Source organism: Vanellus vanellus, assembly GCF_965231255.1.
Source record: "Vanellus vanellus genome assembly, chromosome: 1".
Taxonomy (NCBI): Eukaryota; Metazoa; Chordata; class Aves; order Charadriiformes; family Charadriidae; genus Vanellus; species Vanellus vanellus.
Window position 1 is genome coordinate 207106512 of NC_138905.1, and position 22093 is coordinate 207128604.

At 40.7% G+C, this 22093-nt stretch overlaps 1 protein-coding gene across 1 annotated transcript; it reads left to right on the forward strand.

The window, feature by feature from the left end:
• Positions 1 to 1947: 1947 nt before the first annotated feature.
• On the forward strand, positions 1948 to 6079 carry MMP7 (matrix metallopeptidase 7; the record flags this gene model as incomplete). The annotated part of the gene is made up of 6 exons (XM_082496545.1): positions 1948 to 2057; positions 2592 to 2815; positions 2922 to 3070; positions 4696 to 4821; positions 5342 to 5503; positions 6057 to 6079. Exons 1-6 carry the CDS (start codon positions 1950 to 1952, stop codon positions 6077 to 6079), a joined length of 792 nt encoding a protein of 263 aa, XP_082352671.1. The 5' UTR covers positions 1948 to 1949.
• Positions 6080 to 22093: the final 16014 nt, after the last annotated feature.

A 22093-nucleotide genomic window follows, 5' to 3' on the forward strand; every position in this document is an offset into this window, starting at 1 on the left:
ATAAAGTCTTCAAAATTCAGCTACATCTAAAAATCAGCATCCGTCTCCTTTTAATATTGATCTTACTAGAATCAAATTGATTCCTGATTATTTTGAGCCCAAAGAAATGAAAATTCTTTTAATGGGAAATTTTTTATTTCAATTCAAGCACAATGTTCATCAAAAACCTTTCTCCTTTTTTTTTTTTTTTTTTTTTAAAAAAAAAGGAGGGGAGTTGACAAATTTCTGGCAGGAAATAAAATGGAACATGACACCTGTCCTATCTCAAGAAACTCTTGTGTTTAACTCTCCTTTTCAGTTTTGCCTATAGCCCAGTTAAAGATATATGTGAGCTGCTCAATAGTTTGTCAACTGGAATGGGGCTCTGGAGGCTTTCAAATTCTTCTTGTGTGTATGAGGAAATAATCAGTACCACATGCTGGAGTCATGCAGTTCACAGTGGTTTAAACACATCCTCATCTCCTGCCACCCAGACCCTGGTCCAGATCTACTTTGCTGCCACAGTTAGACATCAAGTCAGTTGTTGAGGAAGAAAAAGATGAACCTGCTCCTAACAGTAAAACAGCTTTTTTCATCAAGCTTTAAAAGTTGGACACCGATTGATTCCTTGTAAGCCTACCAAAATGTACAGAAATGATCTCATGGCAGGTATCTCGGCTGTTTTCAATATCAAGTGGATCCATCATTCCTTTAACAGCTGTTTCAGACATCACTGTGTATTGTAGTCCTCTCCTGAATAATTCAGCAGTGTTTTGATATACATCATCTCTCTCTGAAATGAAAGTCTTTCTTGTCACTTCAGTGAGTACATTGGACTTAAGCTAGTAACCCGCAAACTCTTCCATACATGTTCAGTTATACCCATATGAGCTGTCCTGCTGTGAGAAACCGTAATGGTCTTTTCCCATTTATGCGCCTTTCCTTTCAGATTAGAGGTAATATGGTCACAAAACTGCACAGCCTGAAAAAAATCACAAGCCAGCCTGTGGACTGGTGATTCCAGTCCTCAAAAACTATCACTTCCAGTGGGGTTTCATGGAGTGAACCTGAGACCGGTGTTGGTCTCAGGGGACCAGGGAGGTGGTGGCTGCCCAGTTCAGCTTTGGTTTTCTCTGCCAGTGCTTCATGTACCTCTGTCAGATTGCACTGCTACAGCTGGAGGTAGAAGATAGCTCCACATTTGTTAGGGTAAGCTCCTCTCTTTTTTCCTGGGGGCCTCCACCCATTCTTGTAAATTATGTTTTATATCTAGTTCTCCAATGTAAAGAGACTCTCATTTGGCCATCCCATTTGGGAGGAAAGGACAAAGGCTTCCCACAGCCTCCTATTTCTAGAGGGCACGTTTAAAGAGTTCTCTTCTGATCTCTGTAAAAACAGCAGAAACCTCTATAACTTCACTGAACTGGATTTCCTGCAGCATAGGATACCTCACAAGAGGATTTGAATCAGAAAAATTACCCTGACAGTGTTGTGCGTGCTCCTGGGGAAATGCCAGCAGTTTCAGCGAGGCAGCGCTGCCGTCCATCTCATCTCTGCCTCTGCATCAACTAACACGGGCAGGCTGTCCAACCAAAAGCCTGTTGCAAAATGCCTTTGTCTATAAGGAACTTGGGGGAAGCGCAGTAAGAAGTGGTTATACAGTAACTGTACTGATGAAGTTACAGAAAGTGAACTTCCCTCTGACCCTGTGGTTTCACTGCTGGAATAACATGAAAAGAGAGAGACAAAGCTGACTGCTAGCTGTGTCATGACATCAACAGGGAAGTCAAAGGAAAGATTTGTTTAACATGCTTAGTGATGACATTACATTAACACCGCAAAAAGTGAGTCATGTATGTAATCGCCACTTGGAGCTATCAGGATCTATATAAGCATTTTAGGTGTGGGCTTGGGAGACAGAAGGGCAAACCCTTTCTGCCGCAGCAAGGCTCCTTGGCAATCTGGGCACCATGCAATACCTCCTACTTTGTGCTGCCATCCTCCTGCCTGAGAGTCTTGCTTTCCCTGCACAACTTAAACCAGAATCATGGAGCAACACAAACTTTGAGAACGTAAAGGTATGTTACCAGGGGAGCAACGTAACCGCATTATGATTGACCTGATTTTTGATTCAGCTTCTACATTCCTTTCCTATCTGTTTATATTATTTTCTTACCTTACATTAACACAACGGTTTTTGCAGAGGTGACACAAAACAATTTAAACTTGCTGACTAGCTTAGACGTCCTAAGTCTAACTTACAAAAAAGACCAAGTTCCAAGTGGTAAATAAAGGGGAGCATGACGTTTTCAAAACACCCCAAAAATATTACGTATACTATGCTGGAAGGCTGCGTATTTGAATGCTCAGTAAATTGTGCTTACTTAAAAGGATTGCTTCCTTACAGTGTTTCGCTGTTATTGCAATTCTCTTTCTATATGCTAATCTATACTAGAGAGAACAGCATTCGGTAAACTGAAATGTGAAGAAAAAATACATCTACAACTAGCCATGACTGCAGGGTGAAGAAACAGTTCAATCAAATGGAAAATGCAATTACCAGGAGATCACAGATATAAGTATTAATTTTTATTTCCCGTTTCTTATTCCAGGCTTATCTTGATAAATTCTTTCCAATTCTTTCAAAAACAAAAAGCCTAAGCTTAGAAGAGAGGATTAAAGAAATGCAGAGGTTTTTCCACCTGACTGTAACTGGAAAATTAGATGCAGAAACAGAAGAAACAATGAAAAAGCCCAGGTGTGGACTCCCTGATGTAGCAGATTACCAAACATTTCCTGGAAGTCCAAGATGGAAGAAGAGACATTTAACTTACAAGTTAGTGATGTTTCAGGTTTTATGGGGAAATGGGTCGCTTTGTATTTAACTATGCGGGTTTCCTTCACAACCTAAATGACATTAACCTGTTTCCTTTTGCTGCCAGGATTGTCAATTATACACCTGATCTACCCCAAAAGAAAGTGGATAATGCAATTAAAAGGGCTTTCATGGTATGGAGTGATGTGACTCCACTGCAGTTCCAAAGAGTATTCCAGGGACAGGCAGACATTGTGATTGGATTTGCACGTCGTGGTGAGAATACCTGTTATTTTTAAAATGCAATGGTCCATATTTCACTCAAAGCATGTATTTTTATAGCCACATCCTTAAGAAACAACAGAGTTTGGAATTATTCTGGAGTCTGCATACATTTTATCTTCTCTTTATCATGCCACCAAATTTTACATATTTTGACTCAGTTTTACTCTTATGAAATCATTAGAAAATCCTTTCAGATTTACAGTTGTGAAATGAAGGGAGAATTCAGCTCCAGAATGAGACACCTCAATTCAGATGTTGAAGGCTATGTCTGCCCAGACAAATAGTGCAAACTAATGGGCACAGATCCGTAGAGCAAAACAGCCGATTCTGAAGATCCAGCCTCCACAGGCTGGATTCAGGCACATTCAGGGCAGGTTAATTTTGGTCTAGATCTAGTCTGGTGCCCTGGACTGAACAGTCTCTGGCAGCTGGGGCGCATTAGGTTTGGCCGTAAAGAGCACCCTCTGGTTGGTTTTCTTCCAGAAGGACTCCCATTGGTGCACTCCAAGATTGCCCCAAGGCGCAAGCCAAAGCATGGTTTATGCGGATGACCAGCAGAGTCACTTCAGAAGCTCACTTGTGATCCAGACTAATACATGAATGTAGCCATACCTTTAACTTGTAGCTGGCACGTAAGATGATTCAACTTAGCCAAACCAAATGCCTACTTTAAGGTTAGCTGACTGGTTCTCTGGATCCATTGACAATATTTACTATATCTCCATTGACTGCAAGTGAAGATCAGACACCTGGCTTACATGTAGGTGACTGCATATAAACACCGCGATGTCCCAGGCCCGTGCTTCACTGATGGGAAGCATATTATGTTACCACGAAAAGTTGACTAATGTGCCAGTCAAAGTGAGAAAGGATCCTGCAAGCTGGAATGGGTTTTAATCCCTCATCATACCCTAGGACTAGCTCTCTTCTGCCTGTGTTAGCTCTGCCCCAAGGTCTATCCGCACGGTCTGAGGGAAAGGACACAGAACGGCATTTGAGTCCCCAAATACTCCTCAACCACATTGAACCTCACTAAGGGGTAGGGGGAAATTTTCAGAGCTAGGACAAATATATCATCCTGTCAGCTCTACTCGAGGTAGGAGATGGTAACGTTCCACCTGCTCTGTGATAGAAGTAGGCAATAGACTGTATCACAGGGCTGGGGACAAAAGAACTTGGCTCTTCAGGAGCACGGTTATCTACCCCAAATCATTGTCTTCCACTAAAACCAGTAGAAGTGACAATGTTGCCCAGCACGTTCCAACACTGAAAACACTCAGGTGCTGACAAGGTTGTCAAGCATTAAGTTTTTATTCTGAAATAATCCCTGATTGCTGCCTCAGAAACACATTTCTGACAAAAGCTCAGAAAAAAAAATGTTCAGCTCTTTCTGAAACATGCAGCAGCCTGAATTATCAAATACAAATTTTGAACTTAAGTCATGAATTTGGAGAGTGTTTCCTGCTCCTCATTTTACACCCTTGCTGGTATTGTAGGATTTTTTTAAGGATTGGTAATGAACAAAACTAGCACAAACAAGAAACATGCTTCAATTTGCTCAATTTAAACATTACAGCTGCTGCCATCTGCTGACATTTATTTCTTTTCAAATGCAGAGCACGGTGATGGATATCCTTTTGATGGAAGAGGTAACACACTAGCTCATGCATTTGCACCTGGAGAAGGGATTGGCGGAGATGCTCATTTTGATGATGATGAAAGGTGGTCAGAGTCCAATCGAGGTAAAACCCACATGCGTGTATGAAGGGGAAAGGCAAATATTGTACATCTTAGAAGGACACAGCCATAGGAAATGTTTTCCATAACTCTTCATGCTTCCATACCATTTCAGTATCAACATTTCTGTTCTTTTCAACTACCTTTCTAAGTACTTGTGCTTTGTTACCATTAGCAGCTATATAATGCCTGTTCTATCCATATTTTAAAGCACTTTTCACGGGCTAAACAAGCCTCTGTTTTTTTACATAAATTATGAAAAGGTAAAATGACTTGCTTGTAGGAATAAGGTTGACTAAAAGCAGAGATGGAAAAAGACTCAGGGTCTCTAGATGCATATGCAAGGGACCAGTAATGATTTTATTAAAATATTATAGTTACATAAGAAAGTTCACTAATAACCAAAACTCCAAGGTTTCATTCCAAGGGAATGAAAGATATCGATTCTCCTGCTACTTCGATTCTTTGTATGCTAAAAAGAAATGCCATACCTTTAACATATTTTTTTATGCTTCTGTGCTGCAGAAGTCAATTTGTTCCTTGTTGCTGCTCATGAATTTGGCCATTCTTTGGGACTTGCTCATTCAGATAACCGTGAAGCTCTGATGTACCCTCTCTACTCATTTGTGAACCCATCAACCTTCAGACTTTCAGAGGACGATAAGCGAGGAATTCAGAGGTTATACGGTAAATTCATTATTTGATTTTCAAGATAAAACCTACTGGGGTACAGGTACTCACTACTCTCCCTTATTGCAAAGGCCTCTTCACGTTACCAAAAAGAAACAAGGGGAACAAACTTGGGAAAAACACGTTCCTGTTTACTCCATCCACTGTGTTCCTTCTGTAGCATGTCCCCACTGCAACCAAGAGGTGATGGAGCAGCAGCACAGCAGCCTGGCGCGCTGTCTTCCTGCACACCTACATATTGCCAAACAAATCCCGTGGACCTTGCTCTGCAAATGAGCTGTTTCAGCGAGTGGGGCTACTGGCAGGGAAATGAGAGGGATACTGTGCAACTTAACAAGGCAATGGGACAGTTCAGTGAAGGCAGAAACTACTCAGCAGTAGGAGTGGAGTGTAACCAGAATCGACCCCACAGGGTAAACTTTGCCAGGTTTGCTCTTCTTTAGGCACCACCTTCCTCAGGGCATGCTAGAGGAACACTAGAAATAAAACATAGTTGTCTGCATTGTCCATTTCCAGCACAGTCTCTATGTTTTTTGCTTCTTTCCCACAGGGAAAAGGTCACCAAACTCCTGAAGAAAGTGCTTCAAAAAACCAAAGAATTCACATCTGGTTGTTTTGGTGTTCCCAAACAATTTTAATCGTCTCGCTAATTAAAGTGGTAAACTCAATGTACTGCACTTTCTCTTCCTGAATTTTTATATTGATTTATTTGCACTTTATACAATTTCACTTAACAATTAAAAAAAAAAAAACAAACTTGTATACTCTGTTGTCTAATGTGTTGTGTTTTTTTTCTTCTGGCATTTCACTGGGGGATTAAATAAGTCCTGCATGTGTGACAGACAGACAGACAAATATCTTTTTTGCGTGGAAGTATAGGTACCTAAAGAGCCTGTGTGCATTTCCTGCTGGAGTTACAAACCCTCTTCCTGGCTTGCTTTCAGTTCCCATGCATGTCCTGGCCCTTCACAGTACCTACTGCTGCCTCCTCAGAATCAGCGTGCTTCCCATACTGCTCACACAGAGAGGAGAAGGTCTCCACAGTGCTTCCTTCAGCATGAGCTGGGATGCTTTGCCAAGGGAACAGCTTTTCAACTTCATGTCCTCCCTGGCTTCCCAAAGAAGCAGATTTGAGAAGCAGTGGACTAGGATTCCCATTGTCCACTGTGATATTCAAATACCTTTCAGGTATTTTGAAATTAAAAAAAAAAAAAAAAAAAAAAAGAACGGAAATTCTTCTTCCCTCCTTTGGAAAGCTAATCCCAAATTGCCAGAAAACAAAACAAAGCACAGACAGGCATATACCCTGGAAACACTAGGATGACCTCCTGGTTGCTGGAGCTGGCCATTTGTCCTGAGGACCTGAGCTGCTCTCTGCCACAGGGTGGGATGTCTGTCTTCCTGCTGTAACTGAAGAGCTGAAATGACATGGGAAAATGTATCCATGTTTCTCAATCTCAGGAGAAAATGGCCGTGCCTTCCTGGCTCCCTGAGCAAAGCATCACCTGAGAAACTTCAAAGCCTTCACTGGGCACAGTCCTTGGAGAGGTTGGGAAGAGTGATGACAATAGCTCACTTTGCACACAGGCACTGGTCTACAAACTCTGGAGCTTTTTTGCATATTTAGCAGGATAAACTCTTATGGGACCAATGGTTTCTCCATCAGGAGGTTTTTATGGTCCCTGACGGGAAGGGAAGGCTTCTTCTACCTCAATACATTTGCCAAATGTGCACAAAGGTCTAGTCTCTCAAAAGCCTGACAGCATTTCCCAGCCTTTATCCAAAAGCCTTTTCCAGTTCAAGAGCTGCTGCCTGATGATGCAAGGGCTCTGAGTCCACATGCAACTGGGAAAAAGTTTTGCTCAGCCCCAGGTTTGGTGCAGGACACCTGAGAGCAGGAAGTCTGCTGATGGGCAACGTGGGGAGACATGCAAGTGGCAACTTCTTTTGCAATTCAAGGGCCGGGTGGAAAGGAGGAGAGGCAATTTTAATCTACCTATACTCAGAAGACTCATGTCTTACTCTCCCAGCCATTAAACATAAACATTTCCTAGGATAGCATCTAAACACTAATACAATTCCCAAGGCAGGCATAATTTCCAGTCAAGGTTCTGGGTACCAACTGATCTCTGGGGTTTGCTCCTTCTGACCTCTTCTCATCACTCCCTTCCTAGCTGACACTTTACCTTCAAGGTACTGCATCAGAAAAAGGATCTTCACCATCCATGGGATCACCACAGCTCTGTGATTGCCTTGGAAGCCTTGCAATGGCAAGGAAGCAACCCTACAGCCACCTCCTCCACAAGGAGAGGGAGCAGCCAGCTGAAGAGGGGAGGAGAGAGAATTAGAGCAGCAGACCTGGCAGGTGAACAGCAGTTTATTCCATAAAAAATTCCTGTTAGTCCAGTCCATCTAACCAAATACTATCTGCCGCAATAAGCAGCACCGAATGGTGGGACGGCTGAAAAAAAGTCACCGATGGAGATGTCCAGAGTATCAAGGACATGTAAAGATAGGGTATGAGGCATTGTTCCTTCAAGTGCTTCCCCCTCAGAAAGGTTTCTCACCTCTAGTAAGGCAGAAGGTTGAAAACAGTCCCATCAGTTGCTAGCCATTTCTTCCACATGAAGCTCAAAGACGAAGTAGCTAGTGCTAAGTGGATATTTTTCTGAGGGCACAGGAGTCTTGAGGTACAAGAAAAACAGAATAGATCCCAGACTGCGTTAAAGACTACGAAGAATGGAACTAGTGAGCTCCACAGCCTGTGTGGACACTCAACCAACTTGCATCGACTTGGGGGGTCCTGGAAAGATGCAACATTGACAGAAAGTAGCCTGTTCTCACGGCCAAAGTCCCCACAGGGAACACGGCACAAAACAGAGACACACCATGCCCTTTATTGAGCTCGAAATTCACTTGCTAGTGCTTCTTAAAGAGAAAAGACATAGAAGACAGATGTCATCAGACAAAAGACTGTGCAGAAAGAATCATTCCTAAGGACACACGGGACAATCCATGCACCACGCTGGAGGAGGCACTGTACTGACAAATGAAGAAGACATGAGAGCAAATACTTGACTGAAAGTAGCAGATCGGTTTTCTAGTGTACAATTAATTTCTGTATGAACTGAGATGAATGGGATAAAACTCCAGAGGTGTATTCCTAGGAAGACTGTCCTGACAATGGGACACACCTGGGAGCAAGCACACAAGCTGACTGGCCTGCAGCGTTGCCAGCACAAGTTGGGAGTGAGGCACCCTTGTGTCTTCAAGGAGGCATCTCCGAGAGATGCTCAGCACTGCTCAGCTAGCATCTCTACAGCACGTGAAATAAAGTAGGAGCCAGAATTTTTGCCCTCAGAGAGGGCAAAGGTACCACTGATGCATCGGCAGCATCTTACCTCCCGTCAATCTCCTGTTGCCCTTCCATTCACATCCAGGACCTCTCCTTTGGGGAAGCGGCTGCCGCTGGCACACCTCACCCTGCTTACTACGTGCGAACCATGCAATATCTGCTTCCATCTAGTGGTACAGCTCGGAAAACTGCACTGGCTTTACACCCTGTTGTAAAGCGCATCTTACCTGTCCACAAGCCCACGGCCCTACTATACATCCCACCACTAGGGAGAATTAGGGACAAGAGCAAATTGCTGCAGCAAAAGCTGCCTCTTCCGTCTTCTCTTTATTCTGCTGCATTCTGTGTAAGTTTTTACATGGTCTCTCTAGTATGTATCTGAGGACATATAAGTGCATTATGTCACTTAAATAGCATCCGCTGCCTCCTCTTCTACAGAAGAAGAAAAGGGTAATCACGTGGAATTTTGTTTTGGTAGAGCTTTTAATTTTTTTTTGCCTGTACTGCTGTTCTTTTAAGTAAAAATATATTTGAATGCAGCTTTGCTCTTCCAGATAGCACAACAAGCAGCAAATGAACTCTCAAATGTGTTAACATTTCTGATGGGTCCTTTAAAAAGTCATGGTTACTACCCTAGAGAAGCTTTTATTTGGACTTACATAGTCATTCAGGTATCCTGAGCTACTCCATCACACATGGAGTGGTATTCTGAGACAGCAAAGTCAATACACATGCAATAGAATTGTGCACAAGAGGTGCACAGGAGCTGTAGGAAAATAGTAGTTTTAATTCACACTAGACTGGTGATTCTACTTCATCTGCTGTCTAATAAAAGTTTAAGACAATTAATTTTTCTTTAAGAAGTGCTTTTAAATGTAATTGTCTTATATAAATTTACCTGTCCGTATACATGTATGTACGGATTAGATGTGATTAGCACAAATTGAAACAGGATCCCAGGTTAGTTATTTTACCCATCTGAATAAAAGCCCAGTGCTATGCTCTAGCTTTTTTTCATTATCCAGATTTTAAATATTTATTATTTTATAATATTTATCATTTTATAAGGTTTTGAAACAGTTTGTATATCCGAAGACATTAAAAAAAAAGTGAAGCTTGTCGTTTCCTGAGCCATCATAAATACTGCAGGAAGCGTCCTCATCTCTTCTCATCTGCCTTTGCCAAATACAGCAGAAACAGCATTTTACTCAAAGCACTAGCAATTTCTACAGTTTAAACACATACCATTTTGAGGTGAGTGGGGGGGACTTACCAATCTCCCTTTTCTAGCCTTATGTCACTGCTTTTTCCTTTCACATTAACATCTTTACATAACATTCCTCCTTCTTTTTAGATATTTTTTGAATTACTGTGTCTGCGCTGTCTTCTCTTCGCCTTCATCTTTAATCTAGAGCTTCTCTGTGAAATGCATGGCATGAGGTCCTTGGGATTAGTTTCTTCTGGAATCCTGGAAATGGAAAGATTTAATTATACAAAGAAAGCCAGGAAGAAGGTTATACTGGGCATAAAGACACTTCCATTTATCTTTTAATTTATTCACTTCCCCAATGAACAGCCTACCAAAAAGAGAAACAATAGTAAAAAAATATAAAGACAGCGCATCAGGAATGGAGCGAGATAGCCGTTTTGACATTGTGAGGATGAACAAAGAGTACTAAGTAAAATATCTCAAGGTAAGAAATACACCTTCGTTTTGAGTTCTCAGCTACAGCAAAATGGTCCTCCAACACATGAAGCGACAGTAAGTCCATCTCTAAAGTTTATATAGCAGCCTGTAACTCTTCATTTCCTGTATCTCTATGTCTGAGATCAAAGAAATAAAAAATAGAGCTCATGCCATGATCTGCACATGCTTCCAGAGCTTTGTTTTGTTTTGCAGTGAGGTATTTCTGCACAGAGCGTTAACAGTGACATTCAGTGGAGTTTGTCTGATTTCACCACAGGAGAATCCACTCCTGGTGCTATAATATTCACAACCCTTCCAAAAGGGCCATCATTGTTGAGCAAATTCCTTTTAGTTTACAATCTGAGTACTTAAAGTTTGTATGGTACAAGTACTGTCTTTACAAATTCATGGAGAAAAAAAAACATCCATTAAATGATTCCTCATGAGTCCCTACTTCATGGGTTTCCTGACCTACAAGTTACTAAAAATTAATATGTTTTTCTTGGGAATTAGTACTGTATGTTTGTCCTATTATTATATTCTTGTCTAGGTGTTCCTAATGGGGGGAACCAAACACTGAGCTATTTTTTTTGATCCAGTATAGCCATCCTTATGTTTGACTCTTTGTTTTGTTTCGTTTTGTTTTTCTTCTTTCTACAGGATATATCCTTAAATCCAACCTGCTTTTCCAAGCTTTGCAATCTGCCCAAGTGCTCTCTCTTACACCTCTTTTACAAGGTTATTTTGCCAACCCTATCTTCATCTGGCCATTTAACAACTGTCGATTTCACTGCTTTCTGAATATTTTTCCATATTCAGTTCCATCCAGGGCCCTTTTTCCTTCTCAGATGAATAATAAAAGTATATATTTGCCTTTACTGGCTGCTGTTCATAAAAGAAAAAAGGGTACTGCCCTCGGCACCCCGTCGCCTGCGAGGTATTCACATCCGGGGAAAACGCTGCCACCGGGCAGCTGAGCTCCCACCCCAGCTCCGAGCGTGAACTTGGCGTCACACAAAGGCCCCCGTTGTTTCAGCTTTTAATTCCATAATGGGGCTTAATCGCTACATCCTGGAGATGAGGGCCAGCGATACCTGGTATTAACAGGGGAGTAAGATCTCCGGAGAATAAATATGACATCAGCAGCAATTCCAGCCTTAGCCATGCGCACAGGTAAAAAGCTCACAAATATATGATGGGAAAGAGCTGATCAGCTACAAAAGTATGAAGTCACAGTACCATCCTCTTGACTTCTCCTCGGTAGTGATAACTGGAAATTTCATCCAATTTGAAGATGCTTCTTTTTTCCTGTTTTTATAAAATTATATCTTCAACAAAGCCTGCCTCAAACAGGATGTTCTTAATGGTATCATAATTATGTTTTCAGTTTCAGCAATGTCAATCTGAAGTACCTCCACTGACGTCAATGGAATTGTTTTGGATTTATCTAGAAGAGTAAAAATGTTAGCAAAGGACTAGAGAAAATATTATCTGTTTTGATTACTGTTACAGCAGGAACCACCACAAGCCAGAGAACTACAGATAATCGCTGTTTGTTGGAAAAGACTGAGGAAAATTATTTGGGGGTGGAAACCGTTACTGTTTTCTGTCAGCCCTAAAAATAAAGTTCACAGGCAATAAAACACGAAGCGTAGAGAAAAGCAGCAGGCTGCTCAGGGATGTAGGAAAATATGGAAACCCATCCACATCAGCAAAACAGAAAACTCTAGAGGTCTTCAGCTTGGCCACATGAAGGGATCTGATTGAGCTGGTAGACTGCATGTAGTGAGCTTATTCGTTATTCCTTGTAACTAAAAAAGCAAAGTACTCCCAATTAAAAGTTATGGGAGATTTTAAATGAAGAAGGGTGTACTTTTTTTACACAGCAAATAACTCAGCTGTGGAATTCCCTAACACAGGATATTCACTGATGGTGGAGACTCAAATTCATAAATGGAGTCTGGGAGGTTTAGACATATTTGTGTAGCCTAACAGCTATTAAACACGAGAGCGTGGTGGCAAATGGCGGCTCACTATCTTGTTGAATACTAAAGGAAGGATCAATCTAAATTTACCCAGTTTTGCTAACATTGCAAATCTCGCTGTGGACAAAAGGAAACACCTTGTCTGCAAAGACAGGAATTGTTAACTTAGCAGTTTAATCAAAGAATTACTATTACTCCAGGTGTAATTATTATACAAAAAGAAAAGGCAGGGGGGGAGAAAGAAAAGAATACTAATACAGAAAAAGTCTCAATAATGATATAGCCGAAATGATTAACACACTGCCTACTATTTACCCCTTTCTCTGCTGTTGTTCTCAGCCTTCCCCAGCCCCTCTGCATCCTGCAGTTCTCAGCATAAGGATAAAGGGAGCGTTACAGTGAGTTGCCAGTGTCCCGAGTCCTTCCCAGGAGTTGATGAGTCTCTCTCCCTTTATTCTAAGCTCACTTTTTGTTGCGCTAAACAAAACAACTTCTATTTTTAATAAACATTTCAGTTTTCTGCTCAATCCACTGAGTCCTCTCCCGTTCATCAACATCCTTTTTAACTTGTAGGTCCCAGAAACGGATATATGCCAGCAGTCATTTATAATGTCATATAAAAGGGTGAAAAAAACAGAAAACCCCCATCAACCCCTCCTGTCCCTTTCTCAGACATCCTTATATATTTACATGAGGATTGCATTAAACATTTTAGTTACTGCCTCACACTGGCATATTGTGTGCAACTAGTTCTCTACCAAGGCTTCCAAGTTCTTTTCAGAATCACCGTCCTACCATCCAGGGACACCATCCTGCCCTAAAGGCCACGTCAGGGTGAAAGGGATCTGTGGTACTGCTACGGGCTTTCTCTAGGTGGAGCTTTGCACTCAAAGCAGAGATATCCGGGAGCAAACTAAGGTGGTGCCGAAAAAACAGTTTGCATTCAACACCAATCTACCCAGTTCGGGCATGAATTACAGAATACTGTACATTGCCAAAAGCATTCTCCCATTCCATTAACTGCTGTTTGTGCAAAAATTCTGAAGATAAATTGGAATCTTTAACGTTAAACAACTTTTTTTTTCTGTTATAGTACAGCGTCATGGTGGCATTCTGATTACATACTACTTCTCGCAAATAATTCACTCATTCAACCGTTACTCTGAAATCAATGGCTCCCCAGTAAAGAAACAATTTATTCTTTACAAACATGAGCTTTGCAAAAGATCAAACACAATGTTCTTGTCATTTGTGATTGGATGTAGGATCAGGAAGAGCCTGAATCATGACTGTCCCGTCTTCCCTTGAAGGGAATCAGGCAAATGACATGAAAAGCTTGAAATCACTAGAGGTAGACTTTAACACAAAAAGAATAACCTAGAATAAATAAAGGCTGCATTTAAAGAATGCAACCAAGTATGCATTCTTTCTCTATTTGGTACTTTCAGGAGCAGCTAATCTCATCCTAATGCAGAGGTCCAGCAGAAGTTAGAAAACGATATCCTAAAAGTGTCCATTTCTCTCCATTGGCTAAGAAGACAATTCTCTTTGACTTGAGCTCAGATGTAGATATATTCACTGCTTACGGATGTCTAGAAATAGTTGAAACAAATTCCACCCTCCGGTCCCAGAACTTTAAGGAGATTCTTGGATCGAACACACTCCGCACAGTCATCTTCAGGTCATCACTACAATCTCTTTCTTCTACCTAAAAAAGACTGGGTTTAGTTTTTTTCTAACTGTTTCTCACACTGACTTGTTTTGCTGAGACCCTGGTCTCCTCTTTGTCTGCTTGGTCGACCTTATACTCTTAGACTACTCCCAAGTAGCAACTTTTAGCATTTATAGAATAAACTGGAAATAATTCATAACTGGATCAAGCTGGGATCTATCAGTGCATGGTAACATAAGGACATGGTAAAAAGGTAACATTTCCATCTTTCCCTTTTGAAGTGATAGCAGCAACACTGCAGTCTGCCCAGAACTTTTTCCATAGAACTACTAATGGTCAATAAATGGAGATAGAAACTGCTGGAATCCAGTAAGGATGAGAAGTGACAAGGTAGAAAGGAAGATCAGAAATCTTTATACTTCAGTATGGAAAGTATAACTTAGTTTTATGATCCAGAGCTCCAATAAAATGGAGCCTGGAATAATTGAAAATGGTCATTCCCTTAGATGAGAGGTGCCATGGCCAAGGTGAGGCACACAGACACCACAGGCTGACCCATAGGGTAATGTGAGCCACAAAGGAGCAACAAAGAACATCACCCCAAGAAACCTCGTGCCACATCGTCAAGCTAATGAGTGCTGGTAGTACAAGATCTCTTTCATTGTACTACACAAGGAAGCTCAGAAATCCTGACCCTGGTAAGTGTCAGATGGGATGCTAGACAGAAAAAAGAAAATAAGCTGCTGCTGGAAACATACATTCACAGTTTTCTCACTAAATCATAGTCTCTATGACTAGCAGAGCCTTTCTTTCTCATGATGGTTACAACAACAACTCATAGCAGTTAAGGATGAAAGGGAAAATTATTGCAAAATACATTAAGAGACTGCCTAGTGTTACTTTAATACTCCCAATGCTGTTCTACTCTTTTAGTACTTGGGGAAAAATGCCGTATGAACTGACATTCCTTAAAAAAAATAACGGTAGAAAAGAATATAAGAACAGTGCTTTTGTTGGTAATCGCGCTTATCAGAAACATTTTTGCCTCAAGCTTCCTTTAATATTTTCTAGTGGCTCTGAATATAAATGGAAAGAGCAGTAGAAGAGGTGGGAAAGAATCATAATGTGTTGAAGAAAGAGTGTAACTTTTTTCTCTAGTCATATTCTTTTCTTCGTTCCTATCTTCAATGCCAGAAACAGGAATGAGAATTGATTCTTTGCATAAAAAGATTTAAGCTTTTACCTCCTAGAATGAGAAGCTAGGTAATAATTTGAGCAGAAGTCAAAATGCTGGGACAGCACCAATATCAGCATAATGCTCTTTTGAATATGTCTTAGCTTTGCAAATAAAATTTGACCACTTAGAGTTCTCCTAGAGATACATTTCCAAACTGTTAGACGATTACCCAGTCCTTGTGTAAAAAAAGATCCCGTTTTTATTTAGCAGTGAGTAGAATATCTTATGATAATAAGGAAGATATCTGTTTTTATAAGCCAGAATGATCAAGGAAGAAGTCATTTCTCTTCCTCGTGTTTGCTATGGTTACAAAGCAGAATGTTGTTATCATGTCACTACCAGGCTAGTTCAAACAGCTCAGGGTTCACACACATTGCAAATCACGTTCAAGACGATGGATAAATATTGGTCAGTATTTTCCACTGAGCTATTTGCTCCCACAGTACAATGTCTGCAGCACAGAAACACTTTGAATGTGGGATGCTTTGCACATCGTCTGTGTATCATAGAGTCATAGAATGATTTAGGTTGGAAAGGACCTTGAAGATCATCGAGTTCCAACCCCCCTGCCATGAGCAGGGACACCTTCCACTAGACCAGGCTGATCAAAGCCCCATCCAACCTGGCCTTAGACACCTCCAGGGATGGGGCATCCACAGCTTCTCTGGGTAACCTGTTCCAGTGCCTCACCACCCTCATATAGTGAAGAATTTCTTCCTAATATCTATTCTAAACCTGCCCTCTTCCAGTTTGAAGTCATTGCCCCTCATCTTATCACTACATGCCCTTGTAAAAAGTCCCTCCCCAGCTCTCCTGTAGGCCCCCTTTAGGTACTGGAAGGCCGCTACAAGGTCTCCCCGGAGCCTTCTCTTCTCCAGGCTGAAAACCCCCAACTATCTCAGCCTGTGCTCATAGGAGAGGTGCTCCAGCCCTCTGATCATCTTCATGGCTCTCCTCTGGACCCGCTCCAACAATATGTAAGCTGAGGAGCGGGACCACCTATTTCGAAGCTTCTGCTGACTTTGCAGATATTTGCTGCTTGCTAGCAAAGCATTCTAAGTTCAATCATTTTTGCATTATCTCTCATACAATGTTTAAGCATTAGAAAAGCCCACACAAATTCCAACCCCCATTACATTGTCCATCTTCATATTTTGGCTTAATGTTGGGTTTTGACAAAAACACTATACAGAGCTTAGGGATCCATCATACTTATCACTTAAAGCACTAATCCTAACCTTTGCATGCTGTCTTCCTGAGATTTTTATTGCCCTGTTATCTCTTAGCCTTAATTTGTGTTGTAAATCTTTCCGTTATTAACCGTGTTTTCATCATGTTTATACAGTATCTCAAATGACTGGCCCTCAGTTCTGGGTGTTTGGCCTCTTTGTTATTACAGCAGAGGTAGCAGTATAAAATAATACTCTCCCCTCTCTCCCAAATTAACTACATGCTAGAATTTGGGAACACTTACATAAGTGGTTATCAGATTTCTGCTTGTATTTCAGTTACAAATGCTACAGATCTTAGGTGTCTTAATCAACGTTCTCATGGGTAACAATCACTAGCAATCTAGATGACAGCCAAGAAGCTGTCCTAGGTAGTACCTTGGCACTAGTTTATTTAACAACTTAAAAAAATCATCTGGCAAAAAGTTCAGCATGAATATCTTGCAAGTGCCAGATCAGACCAAAGACACTGTTACTGTGTCAGAGAGGATCCTGCGTCTAGAGTATTTTTGCCAGTCTGACATTCCTCCAGGCAGCCCTAACTCCTGCATTTCACTTGTAAAATGTTGCCACTATTTTTCTTTACATAAAACATATTTCAATACAAACTACTTATTGATTCTGAGAATACCACATTTCTTTCACACCGTCAATCCCATTTGTCGTACTGTGCACTCCTGAGACAAAAGTTTTCTTTTACCAAGTAAACTATGCAAAGAATTTGCGTAAAAGTAAATAGCAGTTTTATAAATCAAACTTTAAGTGCCTAAATGCATTCCCATTTCAAGCAGTAATTTAAAGAGTCGAAGCAGAAACATCATCTTTGCATCCATTATAATTCAGCCACTGAAAATTGTAAACCTTTTATTATAGCTCATTTTCAAAATACCTATGCTTAACGGAAGAAAGGTATTTCTACTTTTGGTAATTTGTGCTATCGGTGAGCTACAAACAGTGAATGTAACATTATTCCCTGTAGGTACTTTACTTCTAGGCTATGTCTATAAAACACAGAAAAAATACCATTTTTGTAATTAGTTCAAATTTAATTTCAGGTATCACATGATAAATCTTTCCCAACCTGAGTGTGCGTTCACAAGCTGATGTGCACTCACGCACAGCCACAGGTGCTTCAAGGTGTACCTTCCTCAGCATGGACTCGTCCTTGGGCCGCAGTCCCTTCAGAGGTACACCTGCTGCGGCACGGACATAACCATGGACGCAGATGCTTCGGAGTGTCCTGCTCCCATGTGGACTTATCCACAGGTCACAGTCCCTTCGACTCAAGTTCACGCTGGAGTTCCAGCCTGTCCAGTACAGGAGCACAGAACCAGCAGCGATGCCCTGACCATCTGCCAGCCCAGGCGCATCGCCACTGCTGTTACCAAAATGTTCCCAGGCCCAGTAGAGTAAGATAATAGTACCGCAGCACAGCAAGCAGCAAAAGCAAAAAGCAACCACTAATGAGCGCTAGACTCTAATATACAGTAAGGCAAGCAAGCCCCATGGCAAGCACAGGAGCCTGTGAATGGCTAAACAGCAAAACCAGCTATAAATTCCATCTAATTCAATCAAATCTGTCATTCTCTCAAACCCTTCAAGGCCCATGCTGGGTGCCAAGAAGAACTGCTGTGGTTTAACCCCAGAGGATTCCCAGGAACGTGTGTCAGCAAATGACTTCAATGAAAAAAATTAAACTAAGAGAAGATGGATGTACAGGTAATCACAATAAGAAGTCCACATATTTGTAAAAGCTTTCTCAAAGTACTAAGATTTACTGATGGGAAACAGTTTCTCTGATAACAGGTTTTGCGTTCTTGAGTCCTGCAGCACATTTTTTCAGTTCAGGATCAAAGTCCGATACCACTATTTTACCCTCACTGATTTATGAGAATGTGCTTTTCAGCTACATTACAACATTGTTATAGCATTGTGTGTGCCAACACTGTGGCGGTCACAATGAGCAGCACATCAAAACCTCACGTGAGTTTGCAGCTCACAAACTGTCAATTCCCCAAAAGGTGACCCAACCTGCCAAACAAAATGACCGCCCGATTGAATTAACTCACGTATAAATATTTCATCTCAGTATTAAGGTAGATTTGAGCAGAAAGAGAGGCAGGATCCTCTGGAATCTAAAACATTTACAAAATGAAGACTTATCTTCCTGCTCATTGCAGCACTGACCTAGTTTGCGTGCATTTTCATAGCGACAACAGTTCTCTTTGCTTAAAAGATATCAATCATAATTACAATCTGGAAACACTATCTGCTAAAGTGGGTGAAAGCACTTTAATACCATTAACAGCGAAAGCATGGAGCTATACGATGGACATCATTTACAGATTTTTCAGCTGCTAAAGCACAAACAGTATTTCTTGCTTTCAGAAAGGGTCAGGTTGGGTTTTTTTACATCAGTGACTGATTCGCTTGTCTTGGCTGTTTGTCATTAACAGAGATAAGAATAAACAAGAACATATATGCAATGTACTAGAAAACCCACCATATTTCAGGATAGTCAATATTTTAAAATAAAAAAAAAGGAATAAAACTCAGCAGCCCTGACTAACTGAAGTAGACTGCTGAACGCTGCCTTCATTACACTACACTCTCACAGAGCGCTAGCCTCTACATTAATAAAGTCTGAAGTTAAGATTTCTTTGTAACTGATCTAGAAAGCTTGGCTATTTAAAAATGGAAACAATTACATATTTTGCTAATCTGCAAGCATTTTTACAGGAAGCAAAAGGACTGCAAAGCAAGCTTATTAGATAAGGCTGCAAACAATTTATTGGACGTCCCAAAAGAAATTATATGAGCGCTTGTTATGCTTTTCAAATATAACATCTTCTAAAAAGACAAGATGTGAAATTTTAGGCACTCATCTGTTTCTAAATGTATTACATGGCAAAACACATGTACTCTCCAACAAATAATCTGTCTAAGGGGTCTTTCCATCTTTCTCTGTGTATCATGTAATTTCTGTCAACAAACTCTAAAGGTTAAATGAGAAGACAAGGTACAACTGCTTTCAAAATGAATGGTATGATTGTATTGTGCCTTTAAAATAAGAAATTTTGATTATTCTTATCACTTCAGTTGATGTGGTTTCTATTTAAATTTATTTCAGCAAACATTTAAATCAGATACGGCAACTGCAATGCTATAGAAGTAAACATTTGAATTTCATCTCTTTCCCTTCAAATCTGAAAAACTTTTATATGTGCCTTAAATCTATACCACTTTAAAATACTCAGTTAAGTTTGCTCCCAAATAATTTTGTGACAATTTTATATGCTAGTTTGCTGTCTTTCTTACAAGGGCTTTGTAATGCATGTTTCTTTTCACGTCTGATACAAAGTTCATTTAAACCAGCTGGAGATTTGGGCTCTGGATAGTTTTTCCAGTGTCTCTTCCTTTTCTAGTCTCTTTTACTCCCTCTTTCAAGCAATTTTTTCCCCAGGCCATATATGTACGCAGGTTACGGACGTGTGTCCAAGTGTTGTTTGCCACCCATTGAGGAGGGTATATGACACAACAGCAAATAAAGTAAGGCTTCTGGGCTGCAAGTAAGTGTCACTGTAGGTGTGGGTGACCAGGCAGAATGTGCCTTTGTCGTCAGGGAGGCACATGAACAAGGATGAGTTATTGGCCATAGACCAGGTAGTTTAAGGAGAAGCTGTATGGAAGAGCTTGGGGTGGAAGAAAGGGAAGGAGTTTAGATTGAGACACTCTAAGTAGGACTGCAACGATATATCAATCTGTAGCCTTAGCTTCCTCATCAGAGGATTTTCTTGGAACTCCATTTCAACAACCGCAGAACTAGAAGAGAATATATGTGTAATGTCCCAGTACAGGAATTTGGAAATGACAAGATACTGATTCAAGGCAGCAGAGAGAAGATGAATGAGAGAATTTACCTATTCTCCTCTTTTCTTCAAGGGAAGAAAGCATTTGCTTTTGTAGAGAGGAAAGAATTGTCTTTCCTCTGCACTTTAAGTGACCTAATACAGGGGCAAGGCTGTTGGTCTTTAAATGCTGATGCAGAAATGGAAAAACAGAAACTTACCGCAGTTCTCAGCTTCAAAAGCAGAACTCAAGGGACAGGAAGACACAGAGCAAGTCTACCAGAGCTCTTAGCTGGTCATATGCTATTATAGACAAGTCACTGCAGATAGGCTCAGGAGACCGTTTCTGAAGATATGCTGCATGCTTTGTGTGGAAGGAGACAAGGTGTGTTTTTTTTTCCCCAAGCTTTTCCATCAATATCACCCCTGAATACATTTGACTCCCATAAGGCTATTTTTAAAGCATAAAGGTCATTATTCTATGCTATTTATTCACTTTAAGAAAGAAAAGATCAAGAAATGAATGGCAGAAGGCTTACTTAAAGCTATTATGTGTCTGTCACAATAACAATACGGTAAGAAATCCACAGAGTTTCAACTCTTGCTTTAGAAATCCTCATCTTCAACAACAACAAAGAGTTTAAGTATGTACTTAATTTTAAGCACGTACATCATCCCTACAAAACTTCAAATATTTCAAGATGAAATACTTCGTTAGACTAGAGCTACAGTTCTTAGCATCTTGCATTGTTGAACTTAAGTCGTATAAGCTAAATGTTTCCATAAACAACAAAATCATTACCACTACAGCTAAAATTCAAATAACTGTTTTTTTTCCAAAGCTGAAATTAAATTAAAAGTTGCAATTTGACTCTTTCAGCATAAGAAAGGGCTAGGCTTGCAGAATGGCAAAGCAGATATGTGCAAGCGGTTGGAAACTTTACGTGGGAAACTGTGGCCCAGGGCTTTGTTCCAAGTCCTACATTCACTAAAGACAGGACCTTAACCTTGAGATCTCATTTTCTAAGAGAGACCTCACTCATAAATTGTCAACAAGATGGGAAGCAGAGTCTCCACATCCGGACTAGAAGCCAGATCCCTTCCTTCCGTAAGACAACACAACATCCTCAGCCTTCATTTACCCGAAACTCCTCATGGGGGGTGACACTATTCATATTCATCTCAGGTTCACTGAATGGTATCTTCAATTAATAAACTATTTATGAATAAAATGCAACCAGTCCTATATACAATGAACTTTTCCTGGCATGAACACCTGGTTTGCAGCTGTCTCTAAAGCATGCATTTCCCCCAAACAGCAACTTAGAATTGTGCAGAAAACAATCCAAAAATTTTAGAGTGCAAATCATTATTGTAGCTGTAGCTATTCTTGACCAATTATTCTTGTAACATCTGTGATGGTTTCAGAGCAAAGCCATGCCCAACTTAGGCTGTATTACAGGATGATCAGGGACATTTTTAGAAACAAAAGCATGACTAGTTGCATTCTGATTTCTTTTCCCACTTCAGCTTGTTCTCGCCTTTCTTTTATAGTATTTAAAGCTGTTCAGCTT